Raw genomic sequence first — 16,646 nt, forward strand, 5'->3', positions numbered from 1 at the left:
TGAAGGCCATGATCTATCTTCAAGAATATATTTTATTCTCAACTAGTTTCTCAATACAGGCATCAAGCCATATCTGAAAATCAACTGTCATGTCTTTTAGCAAAATTAGGCTCTATCAGAAAATAAAAATTAAATTCAATCATTAAAAACTACCTCCATGTACATAAGATGGAAAATCCTCATGGATAATTGACAATCAAGGATTTAGGTTTTACACACACGCACACACACACACACACACACACATATCTGGGCACATCAGGTACCTCCTGAATGGCCCTGCCCAATAACACACACACACACACACACATATATAATTTAATCTTGTTATTATATTGGGTGGTTCTATCAACAATTTAAACCAAAAATCTTTTCAAAAGAAAGTCAATTCTATAAAAATAAGAATATTATGGGAAATGTTATTTAAAATTGATAGGATGCATATAGAAACAATAAAGTCAGAAAAATTTGCTCAATTAAAAAAAATACCACAGATTTTAAATGTCCACTATTTAAACAATGGTTATGTAAAACAACAAATAATTGAGTCTACAAATGCATTCAACATTCAACAATTTTTTTTTATTGAGTGCCTACTATGTGCCAGGCAAAATGCATCTATCTGCTAAGGATACATCAAAGAACAAGCATACAGCTATTAATGGACATAAAGTTTCAGTTAAGCAAGACAATATGTTCTACAGATCTGCTGTACACGTAGTTACCAATACTGTACTGTACACTTAAAAACTGGTTAAGAGGATAGATACATGTTGCGTTCTTGCCAGAATAAAACGAATTTCAGACAAACAAAACAGGAAAAAGAGAACAAATATACAAAAAAATTGATTAATTCTAGTGGCAAATACATGGAAATACATATACAGAAAAATGTTAATTAAAAATGCAGAATACATAAGATATGCACAGAGATTATATTGCTATATAAAGTATGTGCATCAACTAATGTGATTTAGAAGCAACAGTGTTTAATATTTTTGTCAAATAGCAGAAGTTAATAATTGTATTACAATTTTAAAAGTGTGAAATGCTAAAAATGTTTTCCATCTGCCTAGGAACAACTCATTTCAGTAATTTACTTATTGAAGACTATTATTATCATTATTAATTTATTTTAACATTAAAATAGTGGTTACTTCTAGTCTAATGGAGAGTCCAGGCAAGTTACGAGGTCATTGATGCAGTGTAATGAATGCCATGATTGGGAGAAAGAGAATGGGCCTTAATCTCATGTGCCTAGATTCATCAAAGGAGATGAATAGTTAAGTTTACATGAAGGAAATAAGCAATCATTAGAATAGCCATCCCACAAATAGAAGAACCCGGAGCTACACTTGAGGAATTCAGGGTCTAATAAAAAGTCTAAACAGGATCATATTTAAAATAAAACTAAACCACTGGGGAAAAAAGTAAATAAGATATTTTGATGCTGTGTACTTTTTCTCTTATTTCAGTTTCTTCCAGGAGTCAGTGGATTTTGAGATACATGCATTGGTAAAATACTCGTCACGGGCATTGCTTGGTGAGTCTGACATTTGAACATGGCAAACATTGCCTTCCGAAATCTGCAGTAAGAAAGGGGAAATCTGGCATTATCCTATAATGACTTGGAACTCTTAAAGCATTTTCGAATATGTCTAAGACACCTCTACTGCTAACTGACATCTCCAAATAAACTTTTGCCTCCAACTTTAACATCCCCTGTTAAGAACATTCATAAATATAGAAGGTATAGTTATAGTTAAAGACCAGTTTTGCACCATTGATTATAAACATTGAAGACATTTAATAAAAATCAAAAATTATGTCTGTTTAAGATGACACTTCAAATGTCAGTTACAATTTACTTGAACTAAGGATATGCATTTCACACATTTGTTCTTCTGAACAAAGGCCAGTTGAAATTAAAGGGAGCTTGAGAATGACTAACCTTTCCAAAAGAACTACCAATAGAATCTGAATTTAAAATATGTTCTTTATTCTTCTTAAGTGATCTGTTTGGTCTTAAATTTTTTGTGTTTCTTTGTATACCTGTAGCTAAAGCTGCTCTCCCAAACATGTGCATAAATACAAACGTTTGCATTTCAGGATCAAATTACCTGGCCTCTACTGAGATTTTTTTTTGATCAAATATTTAAGGACAATAAATTGGTTATTCCATCTTTTAGCAGTAACAGGAAGTAAAATAATCTAGGCTTCACTGAGGAGACAGAAATCTTTGCTGAGTTCCAACAAAGGGAGAAGGAAGTATTCTTTATTGTCCTGAATGACTACCCACTCCTGAAACCATTTTATTTTAGCACTGAGTTTTTCTCTTGCATTTGAATATCTTCTTTCTTTTTTTTTTTTTTAAAGATTTTATTTATTCATAAGAGACAGAGAGAGAGAGAGGCAGAGGGAGAAGCAGGCTCCCCGCTGAGCAGGGAGCCCGATGTGGGACTTGATCCCAGGACCCTGCGATCATGACCTGAGCCGAAGGCAGACGCTTAACCATCTGAGCCACCCAGGCGCCCTGAATATCTTCTTTCTAGTAAATATACAATTACACCACCCACTTATGGAGCCCAACATTGCCTTCCTCACCTTGTCCATTTTCTCATAATAGAACCACTCTTTTCTTTGGAAAATCAGTTCCATGTGTTGGGGAGGGGGGTAGCCATGAGAACTAAGCTGAGCCCACCAACCACCTTCTAGCAGCTTTTCTGCCAGAAAGCCATCTGAGATGACACTCGAATTTGGGGGTGCTTAGCTGGTAGAACTTGGGTCTTGGGTTGCCGTAATCATCTCCCCTCCATATGGGAAGAGGTTGTCCCAGAGCTGGAGCTCTAGGCATTTAAAGGCCTAGATGCCTCTCCAGTTGCATGAGCCAAATAATTTTTACACTAGTTTGAAGTGAGTTTCTGTCGCTTACCTCCCCAAAAATCTTTTTAACATCCTTTCTATATCCATGTTTTTTATTTAAAAGCATTTTAAACATTACTTACTTTCTGTTAGCAACCACATAAATACAGGGATTGTAGAATGTAGAAGATTTTGCAAATAGCGGAGCTATGATGGCCATTGAGGGAGGAATCTTCTTTGGGTCACCAAAAGAAGCCCATAAGCACACGATGGAATAAGGGGACCATGCCACCAGAAACATAAGTATCATTATCACAGACATCTGTAAAAAAAATCAGTATTTGGCAAACCCAATATCTAAAATATTGAAATAGCTAATATATTTAAAATAGCATGAAAAATTATCTAGATCGGAATTTGAATAAGTTTATGTTGTTGATGACAGAGAGGAAAAACTGAATTTTTCCAAACCTCGTTGCACTTTGCTTGTGTGCCTCAAGTCCTCTATGATAACAAGAGCTTGTTAAATGGATAGAACGTTAAACAAATGTAAAGAATGACCTCTTTCTTTTACTGTGCTAGGGAAGAATACAAAAGCTGGCTTTGATGAGAGGCAGATGAAAACCCACTCCTAACCCACTTCTAGTAATTGTGCTATGGACTGCTGGCATTGTGCTTTTCCCCCACACTGTCATCATATGCTCATCTAAAAAAATAACTTTCTTTCTAAATTCAATCTGGAAAAAAACAAAATCCTATTTTGAGTTCATTGTATTCTAATACAGACAATTTGAGCTTGATATACATGTACAGTGTAAATAGTTTTGTAAAGAAGTTCCCCTTGCATCTTGTTTAAATAAAAAATTATAACTTTTACATTGTTCCTTATTGATTGTCCACTAAAATGATGGAAAGAGGTTTAAAAAGATAAAAACCCAGGAGTGCCTGGGTGGCTCAGATGGTTAAGCATCTGCCTTTGGCTCAGGTCATGATCCGGGGCTCTTGGGATTGCCCCCAAGACGTCGGGCTCCCTGCTCAGAGGGGGTGGGGGTCTGCTACTCCCTCTCCCTCTGCCCCTCCACCCTGCTCATTCTCTTTCTCTCTCTCTCTCTCTCAAGTAAATAAATAAAATCTTTTAAAAAAAAAAGATAAAAACCCATAAGGATTGAGAATCACAGATTAGACAATAGCTTTGTAAAAATTAAAACTGAACAACCACTGGACAAGCAGCAAATTACTTACCAGACACAAGAATAATTTAAAAATAAGTAAAACTTTTTTAAAAGAGCCAGCAGTGAGAGAAAACTAAATACAGACTAATCCATTCCACAGAACTACATAGTCCCTGGAATTGGAGGTAACAAGCTAGCTTTGAATGTGGGGCTGCACATGGAACTTAAAATAGCAGAACTCACTGAAACCTGCAGAAAGAAGCAATTAGATTTCTGAACCCCCTCACTCAGCCAGGCAACTCCCCTTCCTCTCCCCAGAAGAATCCAGAGGTTCAGTGTAAAAGACAGGAAACTAGGGAGCACTGGGCTTCTGAGAGCTGGAGCACTATACTAGAAAGAGGGGTGCTGCATGCTGTCCCCTCCCTGTTCTGAGCCATAAGAGTATGGGAAACAGACTTGTGCTTCCCACTCAGGAACATGAAAGAATCTTCTCCTTGAAAACTGACCAGCCCAAAAGAAAATACATGGAGATACAGAGCATCAGAAATTCCCCCAAAGGAACATCCCAGTGAACAAGGATACCCAGAGCTTACAATCAGCTTTTTAGTGCATCACTCTTAAATATGCAGAAGACAGTCATTGACCACCAGACATTGAGGAAACAAACTGACAGGCAGAGACAAAAATGGCACACACACACACACACACACACTGGAATATTACTTAGCCATAAAAAATGAAATCTTGCCATTTGTAGCAACATGGATGGACCTAGAAGGTATTATGCTAAATGAAATAAGTCAGAGAAAGAAAATACCATATGACTTCATTTATATATGGAATCTAAGAAACAAAACAAATGAACAGACAGAAAATGGAAACAGACTCATAAATACAGAGAACTGGTGGTTGCCAGAGGAGAGGAACATAGGGGGATGGGCAAAGTAGGTGAAGGGGATTAAGTGGTACAAACTTCCAGTTATAAAATAAATAAAGTCATAGGGATGAAAAGTACAGCATAGGGAGTACAGTCAATAATATTGTAATAACATTGTATGATGACAGACAGTAGCTACAATTATTGTGGTGAATATTGTGTAATGGTGGAGAATCACTGAATCACTATGTTGTACACCTGAAACTAATATATATAACATTGTATGCCAACTATACTTCAATAATAATTTTTTTTAAAAAGATGGCCAAAAACAGTGGTGCAGAAATTCAGGGGAAACAAAAAATATGTGATAAACAGAAGGAAAATGTAAATATGTACATAATACCATCACAAAAATGAGAGAAGATATATATCCATAAAACAAGAAGAGGAGGCTATTGGAAAGGAGTAGAGGATGTAAAATTAACTCTTTTTATCTATAAAAACCATTTTTATCCTTTACCCTATTTAAAAAATAAAGGGCAGAATTTTAAAAATGCACTGGCAAGGCTGAATGATGTGGTCAGCCAGGATTAGGGTAATGAGGTGAGTCATGCAAGTGCCGGGTCAGATCCTGTCTTTATTTAAAATTGTATATTTTGTTCAATATGGGTTTTTTAACTATTTTTTTATTTAAAATCAATTAACATATAGTGTATTATTAGTTTCAGAGGTAGAGTTTAGTGATTCATCAGTTGCATATAACACCCAGTTCTCATTCCATTAAGTGCCCACCTTAATACCCATCACCCAGTTACCCCACCCCCCCCATCCCCCTCCCCTCCAGCAACCCTCAGTTTGTTTCCTAGAGTTAAGAGTCTCTTATCCTTTGTCTCTCTCTCTCTGATGTGACATTATATTTGATTTTTAAAAAATACTACATTAACTACTTTTTTTTTGAATTGCTGAGTTTTTGGTGCCTGTTTGAATCTTGCACCCAAGGCTTGAGCCTCACTTTTCTCACCCAATCCCCGACCGGGACGTGGTTGAGGAAATCTTGCAGAAAGGAGAAACAAAAACAAAGTCCAAGACAGGGACAATATAGGAGAGAACATTTAAGAAAATTAGAAGATATATTCAGGAGATTCAATATCAAAAAAAAAAAAAAAAAAAAAAACTTCCAGAAAAAAAAGCAAAACAAAACATAGGAAGGAAATCACCAGAGAAATAATACAAGAAATCTCCCAGAAGGGGAAGACTTGAGTCTTCATATTGAAAGCACTCACCAAGTACCCAGAACATGGGTGAATAAAGAGGGCCCTCAAGGCACATCAGCATGAAATTCCAGAAAATTGGAGAAACAGAGATGATCCTCCAAGCTTCCAGAGAGAACACAGAGAACACTACAAAGGGTCAGTCACCATAATGCTGCCAGCTTTCACAGTACCAACACTGGAAGCTAGGAGACTCTAGAGCAATGCCTTCAAAATTCTTCGAAAATCATTGTTCTACTTAAAATTCCATGCAAGGCAAACAGTCAAATATGATCATAGAATTAAGACAGTTTCAGGCAACAAAATCTTTAAAAATTTATCTCCCTATAACCTCCTCAGAAATCTATTTGAGAATGTGCTCCACCAAATGAGAGCGAGTAACCAAAAAAAAGGGAAGATATGCAAGCCAGAAAACAGGCGATCCAACCCACGAGAGAGGCCACAGGCATTCCCAGCTGTCGATAAGAAGGAGATCTGAGGATGCCGGCAGTGGTCTTAGAGAAGGGCCAGTGTAGAGCAAGATGCGTGAGAATGCCGGGAGGGACAGTTCCAAGAAAAGGATAAAGTCAAGTAGTCTCTGATGCATTTGAAAATAGAGAGGAGACTGGCGCTTCTGGTCGGGAGTTTAGAGATGAATTAGTGACTCATACACAGAACAGTGAGCAAACAGAACTATGGGGCGTGGGGAGGATAGAGGAAGAGCAGAAGAGGGGACTGAGAGGAGGAAGAGAAAAAAGGAAAATGAATGATTAACCCCAAAATTAAAAATTGTATCAAAAAATACAAATCACAGAACCATACAGAGATCTACGATAAACAAAATTTAAGTAGTTACAATAAGGTACAATAATGTAACCAAATATTAACATTATGCTGACAAGACGAGGCAAGAGAAAGGTTGGGGTGGAGGAGTGGGACAGATGGTGTAAGAGAAATAAATTCTCATGATCCATAGTAGGAAATCAAGAGTAGTAGCAAACAAAAATATCCAAAACAGCAGATAAACACATCATTTAGAAATATGGAGACAAACACAAGAAAAAGAGCCAAGAAGTAAAAATCAGGTGTTGGGGAGAGGTGATGGTAATATGCACCACATATGTGTAAAAGCTCCATTACAAAGACATTTTAAGGATTTTAATGTCTTACCTTGGTTACATCTACCTGATCTGACCAGTCTCTGTTGAGGTACTCAGTGCAGTTACTAGTGATACGACATTTAATGGATCGAGTGACATGGTAATAGCAGTAAAACATCACTGTCAAGGGCACAATAAAATTTACCGCAATAACTGTCATCGTGAAAGAAACAAAAGATCTGAAAATAAGAAAAGGGAATCATCATATCACTATTTGTTTAATGTGCTGAATAGGGGAAAGGAAACAGGACAATAATTAAAAATAATCCTGGCACTGTTCAATAGTCACTATATTATGACGTAGCTTAGGAAGGATATTTAACTAGTTCATTTAGACTAGAGGGTGGCAAAACTATGGCCTATGGGCCACACCCAGTCTGTCGTCTGTCTTTGTAAATTAAACTTTCTTGGAACTACATTCATTTACATACTGTCTATGGCTGCTTTCACAGGCAGGGTTGAACAGTTATAACAGAGACGGTCTTGTCTGCAAAGCCTAAAATATTTTCTTGTTGACCCTTTACAAAAAGTTTAAGATTTAGATTTAGTTTGAGAGTTAGAAATTTTCTACCAGTTTTTCTGAGTCATCTTTCATTTTCTTTAACAAACTGAGTTACCCTCTTTTCCCTGGTAACTACAGAAGAGCACCACTAAGGAGCAAGCAAGTCCTTCCGGTGACTGTGCCTCTGCTGTGTCATTTCAGCTTTATCACCAGATCATCCTGAAAAGATAGGAGGGAGTCAGCCGGAGCTTTCGGCTTTCGGGACAGCCACATGCTGTCTGGCGATACTAACGCCCCGTCTTCCCTTTCAGATTCTACCCCTGAGATACCAATACTGAATGGGTGCTCAGGAGACAGAGGACGGAAGAGGGTAAGGGAACAAGGGAGCCTGATGGCCTTCACTTGCAAACAAGCATAATGCAGTGCTGGAATCACATCATCACTACACCGGAAGCACTTGGCCACACTGTGTGCAAAACACTTGATCTGAGCTTAAATTTGAAATGATGAGAGAATGTCTACATTAGAAGCATTTGATTACTGTAAAGTGAAAATGTGTCTCTTACGCATCATTTTTCCGCCAGTTTATGGTACAAGTAGCCCCAGTAGGATCTGGGGCATAACTAGCCCACCCCATGATAGGCATCAAAGCCCAAAAGAGACCATTGAGCCAGGCCCCCAGAATCATGCGGATATAAGTGTTGCTGGTCATTCTTCTTCCTGTTAACAAACAGATGAGATATTAGCATCATTTGCCACTGATGGAATTCATTTCCTCACTTTGTTTTAACTGATTATTCAAAGTTGTTGTCAAGTAGATTCTTGACAAACAAAGCACTTTAGTTCACTCAGAGCCTATCTACATGAATTCATATTCAGGAAAAAAAAAAGGCATTTAAGCCTGTACCTGAATGATAAAAAGGATCAACCAGAGGACAAGCAGGGAGAAGCACTCTCCAGGCCTACAGAAACAGCATTTACAAAGATCCCGAAGTGGGAAAGGCCTAGGCCAGTACCCCAAAGTGAGGGGGCCCCAGCCAAAGCTGGAAAGATAGCCAAGGGCCCGACCACATGGAGCCTTGGAGGTTGTGCTGTGAAATTTGGATTTTATTCTAAAATCATAGGAAATCACTGAAACTTTTGAACAAGGATTGTCAGAGAAATGAGACTGACCATACAGTCTTAATGCAACTCATTTCATTTATGTTTTATTTTTTTAAAAAGATTTTATTTATTTATTTCTGAGAGAGAGAGAGAGAAAGAGCATGAGCAGGGGGAGGGGCAGAGGGAGATGCAGACTCTCCGCTGAGCAGGGAGGCGGATGCGGGACTTGATCCCAGGACCCTGGGATCATGATCTGAGCCGAAGGCAGACGCTTACCCGACTGAGCCACCCGGGCGCCCCAATCATTACATTTATATTTTAAAGTGCATGTGTGTTGAGTGGTACTTAGGCAAGAAACAGATTCATTGAGAAAGCTGAGAGAAGTGCTATACCTATGTCCGGACTACAGATGGTCAGGTATCGATCCATGGCCACAACAGTGAGTAATCCAATACTTGCCATTCCAAAAAAGATATTCAGTCCGGCATAAATCTAAAAATCAAAATTGGAAAGAAAACACCATTCTACACACCCTCCCAAGAGACACTTAAAATTTTTATTCCATGGCTAGAATACATCTTAAGGACATTGAATGTTTTTTGTTTTAATAATTTTAGAATACATTTTCCATTGTCATGTTGTAACTGGCTTATTAAAGGCATGTGTGGAAAGTGTTTTAGGTCTTTAAAATAAACCCTTTAAAAATTTTAAGACTTAAGTAAAACTTCTATACAACATACTCTATAAACAGAGTGCAAAACAAACCATAAATTAGGTGCAGTGCATATAACAAACAAAATACTAGTGTTCACAAGATAGAGAATTCAACAAGAGGAAAAGACAAACAGGAAAATGGGCTATTCACACAGGAGGAAACCTGAATGTTTATAAGATGTAAACCACAATACGTATTCAAAGAAGTGTAAATCATTAAGATACCATTTTACACCCATCAAAATGATAAAAAAAAAAATTAAAAGTCTGATAATCCCAAGCATTGGAGAGAATGTGGAATAATAGATGTTCTCATAATTGGCATACCCATTTTGGAAAGCAATTTGGCCACATCTGATGGAATTGAAGATGAATATTCTCTACAACCCAACCATCCTTCTCCTAAGCAATATGTTTAAAGAAACTCTTACATATTGTAGGAGACATAAGAATGCTTATTGAAGCCTTTTTTTGTGACCGAAAACAAACGGGAATAAATGCTTAATAACAGAAAAATAAATACATTGGGGTATGTTCACAAAATGGAGTATCATGTAGCAGTTAAAATGAGTGACTTATAGCTACATCCATCAACATGGATAAACTTCATAGTATCATATAAGATTGCATCATGTAAACAATATATTATTTATACAGAGTTTAAAATATACAGTTTAGTTTATGTGCAGGTAAATATGTATTAAGATAGAAAAACATTCATGGTAGAGAAGGGAGTAAGATTGGGATAGTATACAATGGCCTTCAACAGTATTTTTCAAGTTTTAGATCTTAATTCTTTTTTAAGATTTTATTTATTTATTGGAGACAGCACGTGCACAAGCGAGCAGGAGGGGGAGGACTCTCAAGCCAACTCCTCACTGAGCACACGGAGCCAACACAGGGCTCAATCTCACGACCCTGAGATCATGACCTGAGCGGAAACCAAGAGTAGGTCCCTTAACTGACTGACCCACGCAGGTGCCCCTCAAGTTTTTTTTATCTTTAAAAAGCAAAACAACCTGAGGCACATATCGCAAAACATTAAGATTTGACAAAATCAGGTGGGACATACATGAGTATTCATTATTCTATTACTCTCATTTTATTCTCTATAATTTTATAGCTTAAAATAGTAAACTGTTTTAAAATCTCAGGCCAAAAGTCGTATCTGCCTACTATCCTAATATGAATTAATATTAATATATTTCCTTGTCAGTAAAAATAATAATGGATATACTTAATTGCAAGTCCATTGGAGGACTGTCCATAGGGGGAAAAAAATCTGGTAGTTTAACTACATTACTCAGATATTATGATATTATCATTAAAGTTTATTGTTTCCAATGAAAACAGGATATTTCTTTTTGAATTTGCAATATGCAAGTTTTGAATATGCAAATTTTTACTTCTTTCCTCTCTAGTTGAATGCTAATTTTTTGGTTTTTTCCTTTGGATTAAGGGAATTTTGAAAATATAATGAATACTACCAATGTCATTTCTCTTTTATTAAGTAATACATTTCGCAGTCACTTCTGAAACTATTTTCAGCACTTTACCTATTATCCCACATGATCTTATTTGAATACCTTGGGATTTCTTTTTTTAGACCTTTAAATTTACATCTCTTTTATATTTTATTTTGCTTTCATTCCAAAGATCTCCAATACCTGGCATCCTGCGTATCCAAATTTCCAGCTTCCATACAGATCTGAAGCTGCAGACATGGGATATCCAATGCTACTGACCCCTATATCAGTAACAGCCAGGTTAATGATAATTGCATTTGTGGGTGTCCGAAGTTCCTTGTACTTAATGAAGATGCCCAGAACTATTAGGTTGCTGAAAATACTTATTATACCTGAGAACATAGACAGAAGAAAACACACACACACACACACAAAACCACTTTGTTTAATTTGAATGTTTAAAAGTAGTATCCAAATTAAAGATTTAAGCCCCTTCAAAAACAGCAAATCCATTTTAGTTCATTTATGTGAGGAGCTCCAACTGTTCTTAAAACTGGTTGTAATACCTTCCCAGCCCTTCTGTGAAATAGAAATAAGAAAATTTAAACAAAGAATCTACCAATTGCATATAGAGCACTGCAGGCTGGTTTTAATGTCCTCCCTGTTAATCATGCTGCCCTTGAAATTCCTCCCGTCTTCCATGAGACCACCTCTGCTGATTTTTAAGATATATGTATGACCATACCATCTCTTTTGGCAGTCTAACTTCCTCCCCCTCCTTCCTGAGGCCTGAGGCTTTTCTTTCTCTATAGTTTGCTTTCTCAAGCCCCAACTGTCATTCTTCCTTAACAGCTCTTCTGTCACTTTCCAGCCCTGACCCATGCTCCAGTTCCATATCCCTTTGCATTCAGCTCATTGCCATTAAACATTTACTAGGGATCTACCATGTGTAAGATCATATGACTGTTCCAGTATTTCTGGAAACTCACCATGTCCAAATCTGAGTACCTCGTCCAACGTGCACACACGAACACTCCCCTACAGAAAGCACACTGCAAGGTTTGACTATTCAGAAAGGGAATTGGGCTGGCTTTTACGTACATTGAGAGGCCTCACAGGTGATACCTCCCTAGTCAAGGTTCCACAGTCTGGGATGTTAGCCTTGGGGGTCCAGAAACTCACTGTTGTCAATGCCCTGGAATGGACTGGATTCAGGTAGATAGATGACTGAACTTCATAATCAGAATGGCAGTGTATTAATATACAATGAGTGGTATTGTTGAATGAACCAGACACTCATGTTAGCCCAATTAACAACCTCTACATCCTGCAAAGGATGCATAAATTTCCTATAAGCCAGATGTGGGTCATATTAGGTCCTAACAGTGGGGGTGTGAGCAGCCCCCAACAATTGTAGAGGGAAGGTTTCCAAGCACCAACACACAAAAGTATCAGCTGAGGAAGAACTTCCATTATATCTTGGCACCTCAGTAAAACTTCCTTTTAGCATCCTGTGACACTAATCCTTCAGATTCCTATTCTTTCCACTCTGTGCTGTTGGCAGAATAAGCTGGCTACCACATAGAATTAGCCATGTTTCTTCTCAGAGCTCCAATACTCTCCATTGGCTGTGGGATAAAAGCCCACACATCCCAACCTGATATCCAGGTTTTGCCTCAATCTGTTTTCACCTCTCTAAGCAAATTTCCACACTTGCCAAACAAGCCATCCATTCTAATTATTTATCAAACACACGAGGCTTGTTGTAAAGCCTCTCCCACTTGGAACACCCTATTTTTTTCCAGTACCTATACAAATGCTAACCATCCTTCAAAGTTCTATTCAAGCCCAGCTCTGCTCTAGAGCCTTCCCCTACCCACAGTAATTCTCCCTTCTCTAAATTCCCAAAGCACTTGCTTATATTATACATTATTCATCTTATGTGATGCTATATTTAACTTTTAGATATCCCTAGTCTTCTCATCTAGATTTCAGGTTCCTAATGACTTCTGTGTTCTATGAGTATGTGGCATATAGCAGATTTGTTTAGTAAACAGAGCACAACTAAAACTCGTATTAATTTCATTATTCCTGCAAGGCATAAGTAAGGCACAATGATAGCAAATTTGGTGATTCTTTGGCTCTATTTTTAACTTTTTATTTTTTCTTAAGATTCTATTTTTAAGTAATCTCTACATCCAACATGGGGATAGAACTCACAAACCCGAGATCAAGAGTCATATGCTCTACCAACTGAGCTAGCCAGGTGCCCCTCTTTGGCTCTAATTTTAGCATCAAGTATTGTAGCATACATACAAGAAATACTCCAAAAAGCTTAATGAATTGAAGAATCTTCCTAAGCTAACAACTAATTGACGATTTTGAAAGTCAGATAAAACATAATACAGTAAGTTGTTGCCTACCAAGTACACAACCAGAATAAAGTAACTGTACTTTGGGGGAGGTCTTGGATATAATGGAGGGTATGAGGTAAACAATTTGGCCTTTTTCTCTATTCGTTCAGCAGCTATCTCAAGCTCTCTGTTCTGTTTTCCTAACTGCAGGTATTTTCTAATGAGTAGACAATAGATCATTTAATAGTTAGGTCTAAATTAATTTCCTCTTGACTTCTGTGGCTTTCTTACAATCTCTTGGCAGATCCTACTTAATCTACACCCTGGCCTGCCTTTCTCCATCTCTACCTTATTAAAGATGTGCCTCATCCAAGCTTCTTAGACCCCCCTTCTTTTCCCATTGACCACATAATCTGTGATTTCATACATATCTGAGGCTATGTGCTGCTTCTTTCCAGATTGATCTCACAAAATTCAAACCCACATGTCCAGCTTTTTACTGGATATCTCTCACATTGAACCAAGAGATTCAGTGTGAGTTCCTTCTTCAAACCTGTTCTTCCCCACATGTATTCCTATCTTGGTGAATAGCTTCACCATCTAACCACAAGAGCCCCCAAACAGAAAACTTGTCATCTTTGACACTCCCTTTCCTTCTCCCTCAATTGCCACATCCAACCATCAATTCTAACTTCTGGCTCTTGAATGTATCTACTTCTATCTTGACTGCCACTTCTCCCTCCTCAGGATCCTTCCTAATCACACAGGGGCCTCCTATGTGGTCTCTTAGCTACTACGGTAGCATATTTCTAAAATGCAAATGGAATCATGTCCTTCACTGACTCCTCATCGCCTTTATGACTTAGGTGATTCTTCATTACTTGGTACATAGCCTCCTCTGCAGCCTAGTATCTCTTACCCTTCAATTTACAATTCATCCATAATGAATGATTTCAGATCCTCAATTTACCATGTCCTCTTGCCTCCCAGCCTTACCTGGAGAAAGGGAGAGTGCTCAAGCTGGTGAAAGTTTGTAAGAGCTAAAATCTAAAAGAAATATTAAATTGAAAATTAAAATTTAAACAAAAAATCTAATAAACTCTTGATAAAAGTAACAAATGAAACAAATGCTTTAACTAAATTCTTCTTCTCATAGCTTTGGTTTTGATTTGGAAATATAAGTGGGTTTTGTTAAAAGGGGAAAACTAGGGGACCTAAAGAACAATAAATCTTTCAACAGAAGCATAAAGAGGTTAGATATGCTCCCTTCAGTTTATCTACCAAAACCACAAATAACACATACCCAAGGTATTCCTTAATAAAACTGACCGTTGAGGTTAAATGAGGGCTCTAGAATCAAAATGCCTTCAGTTCAGCATAGCTACTTAGTAGATGTGTGTGTTAGGTAAGTTACTTAAACTCTTCGTCTATATAAACAGGGAAGATAAAACTAATTCACTTACTGACTTTGTGTTAGGATGAATTATTCTGTATGTGTAAGTATTTAGAACAGTGCAAATATTCATATAACAGTAGCAGTGGTAGTGGTGGTGGTAGTGATGATCATCGTCATAGTAGTGGTAGTAAAATTCCAATTATTGTTTCTGCTACAGGCATAAGAACCAGAGAGAACAATTCCTTAACAAGAAATTTTCTCTGTGTGCTACTGTTGTAAACAGATCAAAAAAGACAGCTTTACTTGGTCATCTACAAAAAACTAACTAAACTAAAAGTTTGTATACAAAGTATTTCTGTGTAGTTGTAATAAGACTTTCTCTTTAATTAGCATATTGTTTTTTCAGACTGTTGCAACAACAAAAATCAAAAAGAAAATAGAACTTGTCTAGTACTTATCATACAGAGGTAGTCAAGTGAACAAGTTGAATTTACAAAAATTAACTGAAGAATCACAATTTCTAGCACAGAAGTAATTATGAATTATAGGGAAACTAAGCAACTATAAAGAATATACCGGGTATAGTAGGATTTGTGATACTTTTCCCTCCACTTTTGAATATATTTGAGAATTTCATAAGTCAATCCAAAAAATTACAATAAACCAATATAACTGTTACCTCTAAAACTCATTAATGAGCATAAAGTTGGAAATGAAGTGACTCCTCAATATAAAATTTATACAATTCAACCTATACATTAAAAAGATAATTAGACAACTTCTATTTTATTTCCCCCATCCCTTTTTTCCAATAAACATGCCTTTATCTTAATCCAGTATACATCAATGAGTGTGTACACATGGGGAGAAAGGAACAAGTATATGTGTCCAATACCTACTGTATGTGTCATTTAGGTCATTTAATATTACTCTTCTCAACAATCATGACAGTTATCTTATTCTTATCCTGTTTTCAGATAAGAAAATGGAAGATCAAAAAGCTGAAGGAACTTGCTTACTGTTGCAAAGATAAGATACTAAAAGATGAAATCCAAAGCTCAAGAGTTTTCCAATACAGCATATTCTGGGAATGAGCTGAATTTTCAAATTCTGTCCTCAGTGACAATAGAGTCTGCTCTTTTTACAACTTTAATTTTCTTTTTAAGGCCTTTCCATCTTAACTAGATTCCACCACCAAAGATAAGACTATGAACAGTATGTATGAGAGCAGTAAAGGACGTAAAAATACATTTTTGCCATGGTACACGCTCTTCCCCAATAAAAACTTGACAATGTAATAACCAAATATATGGATGATTATAAAAGAATTATTCATTTTATAGAAAACTTTTCTTAGCCCCACTTCACTACTGTTACATTGTTTATCAAGATTCAAAATAACTTGTGGCATTAACCACCATTAACAATGCCTTCATTATCCTTTCACCTACATTCTCTTACTATACAGCCAAGAAATACGGCAAGTATTATTATTCCTATTTGCTACATGCGCACCCCAACTCAGAAAGGATAAGTGACTTGTTGGCCAACAACATGGAACTTGAAACATCTCTGAATCCATGCTTTTTCTACAACCTTATGCTGAAAACCTCTGCTTTTCTTCACCCATTCGAAAACAAAATAATGGTTAATGGAGTAAACATCCATACCTGCTGTGATCAAGTAAGCTGCAACAACATTGTGTTCAGTCTGTGAAAAGACAGAGCCATCTTCATTTTTAGAGTCTGTACTGTTGTCTAAATTATTCCTTAGCATTTTGGAGGAA

General features: G+C 37.0%; 1 protein-coding gene across 1 annotated transcript; it reads right to left on the bottom strand.

The window, feature by feature from the left end:
* Positions 1–1,471: 1,471 nt before the first annotated feature.
* RRH (retinal pigment epithelium-derived rhodopsin homolog) lies at positions 1,472–16,646 on the bottom strand. The gene is made up of 7 exons (XM_021684529.1): positions 16,531–16,646; positions 11,312–11,502; positions 9,323–9,422; positions 8,393–8,546; positions 7,335–7,503; positions 3,006–3,184; positions 1,472–1,586 (listed from the first exon to the last, which is right to left on the bottom strand). The coding sequence occupies exons 1-7, from the start codon at positions 16,634–16,636 to the stop codon at positions 1,472–1,474; spliced, it is 1,014 nt and encodes a 337-aa protein (XP_021540204.1). The 5' UTR covers positions 16,637–16,646.

Source organism: Neomonachus schauinslandi, chromosome 2 (assembly GCF_002201575.2).
Source record: "Neomonachus schauinslandi chromosome 2, ASM220157v2, whole genome shotgun sequence".
NCBI classification, from domain to species: Eukaryota; Metazoa; Chordata; class Mammalia; order Carnivora; family Phocidae; genus Neomonachus; species Neomonachus schauinslandi.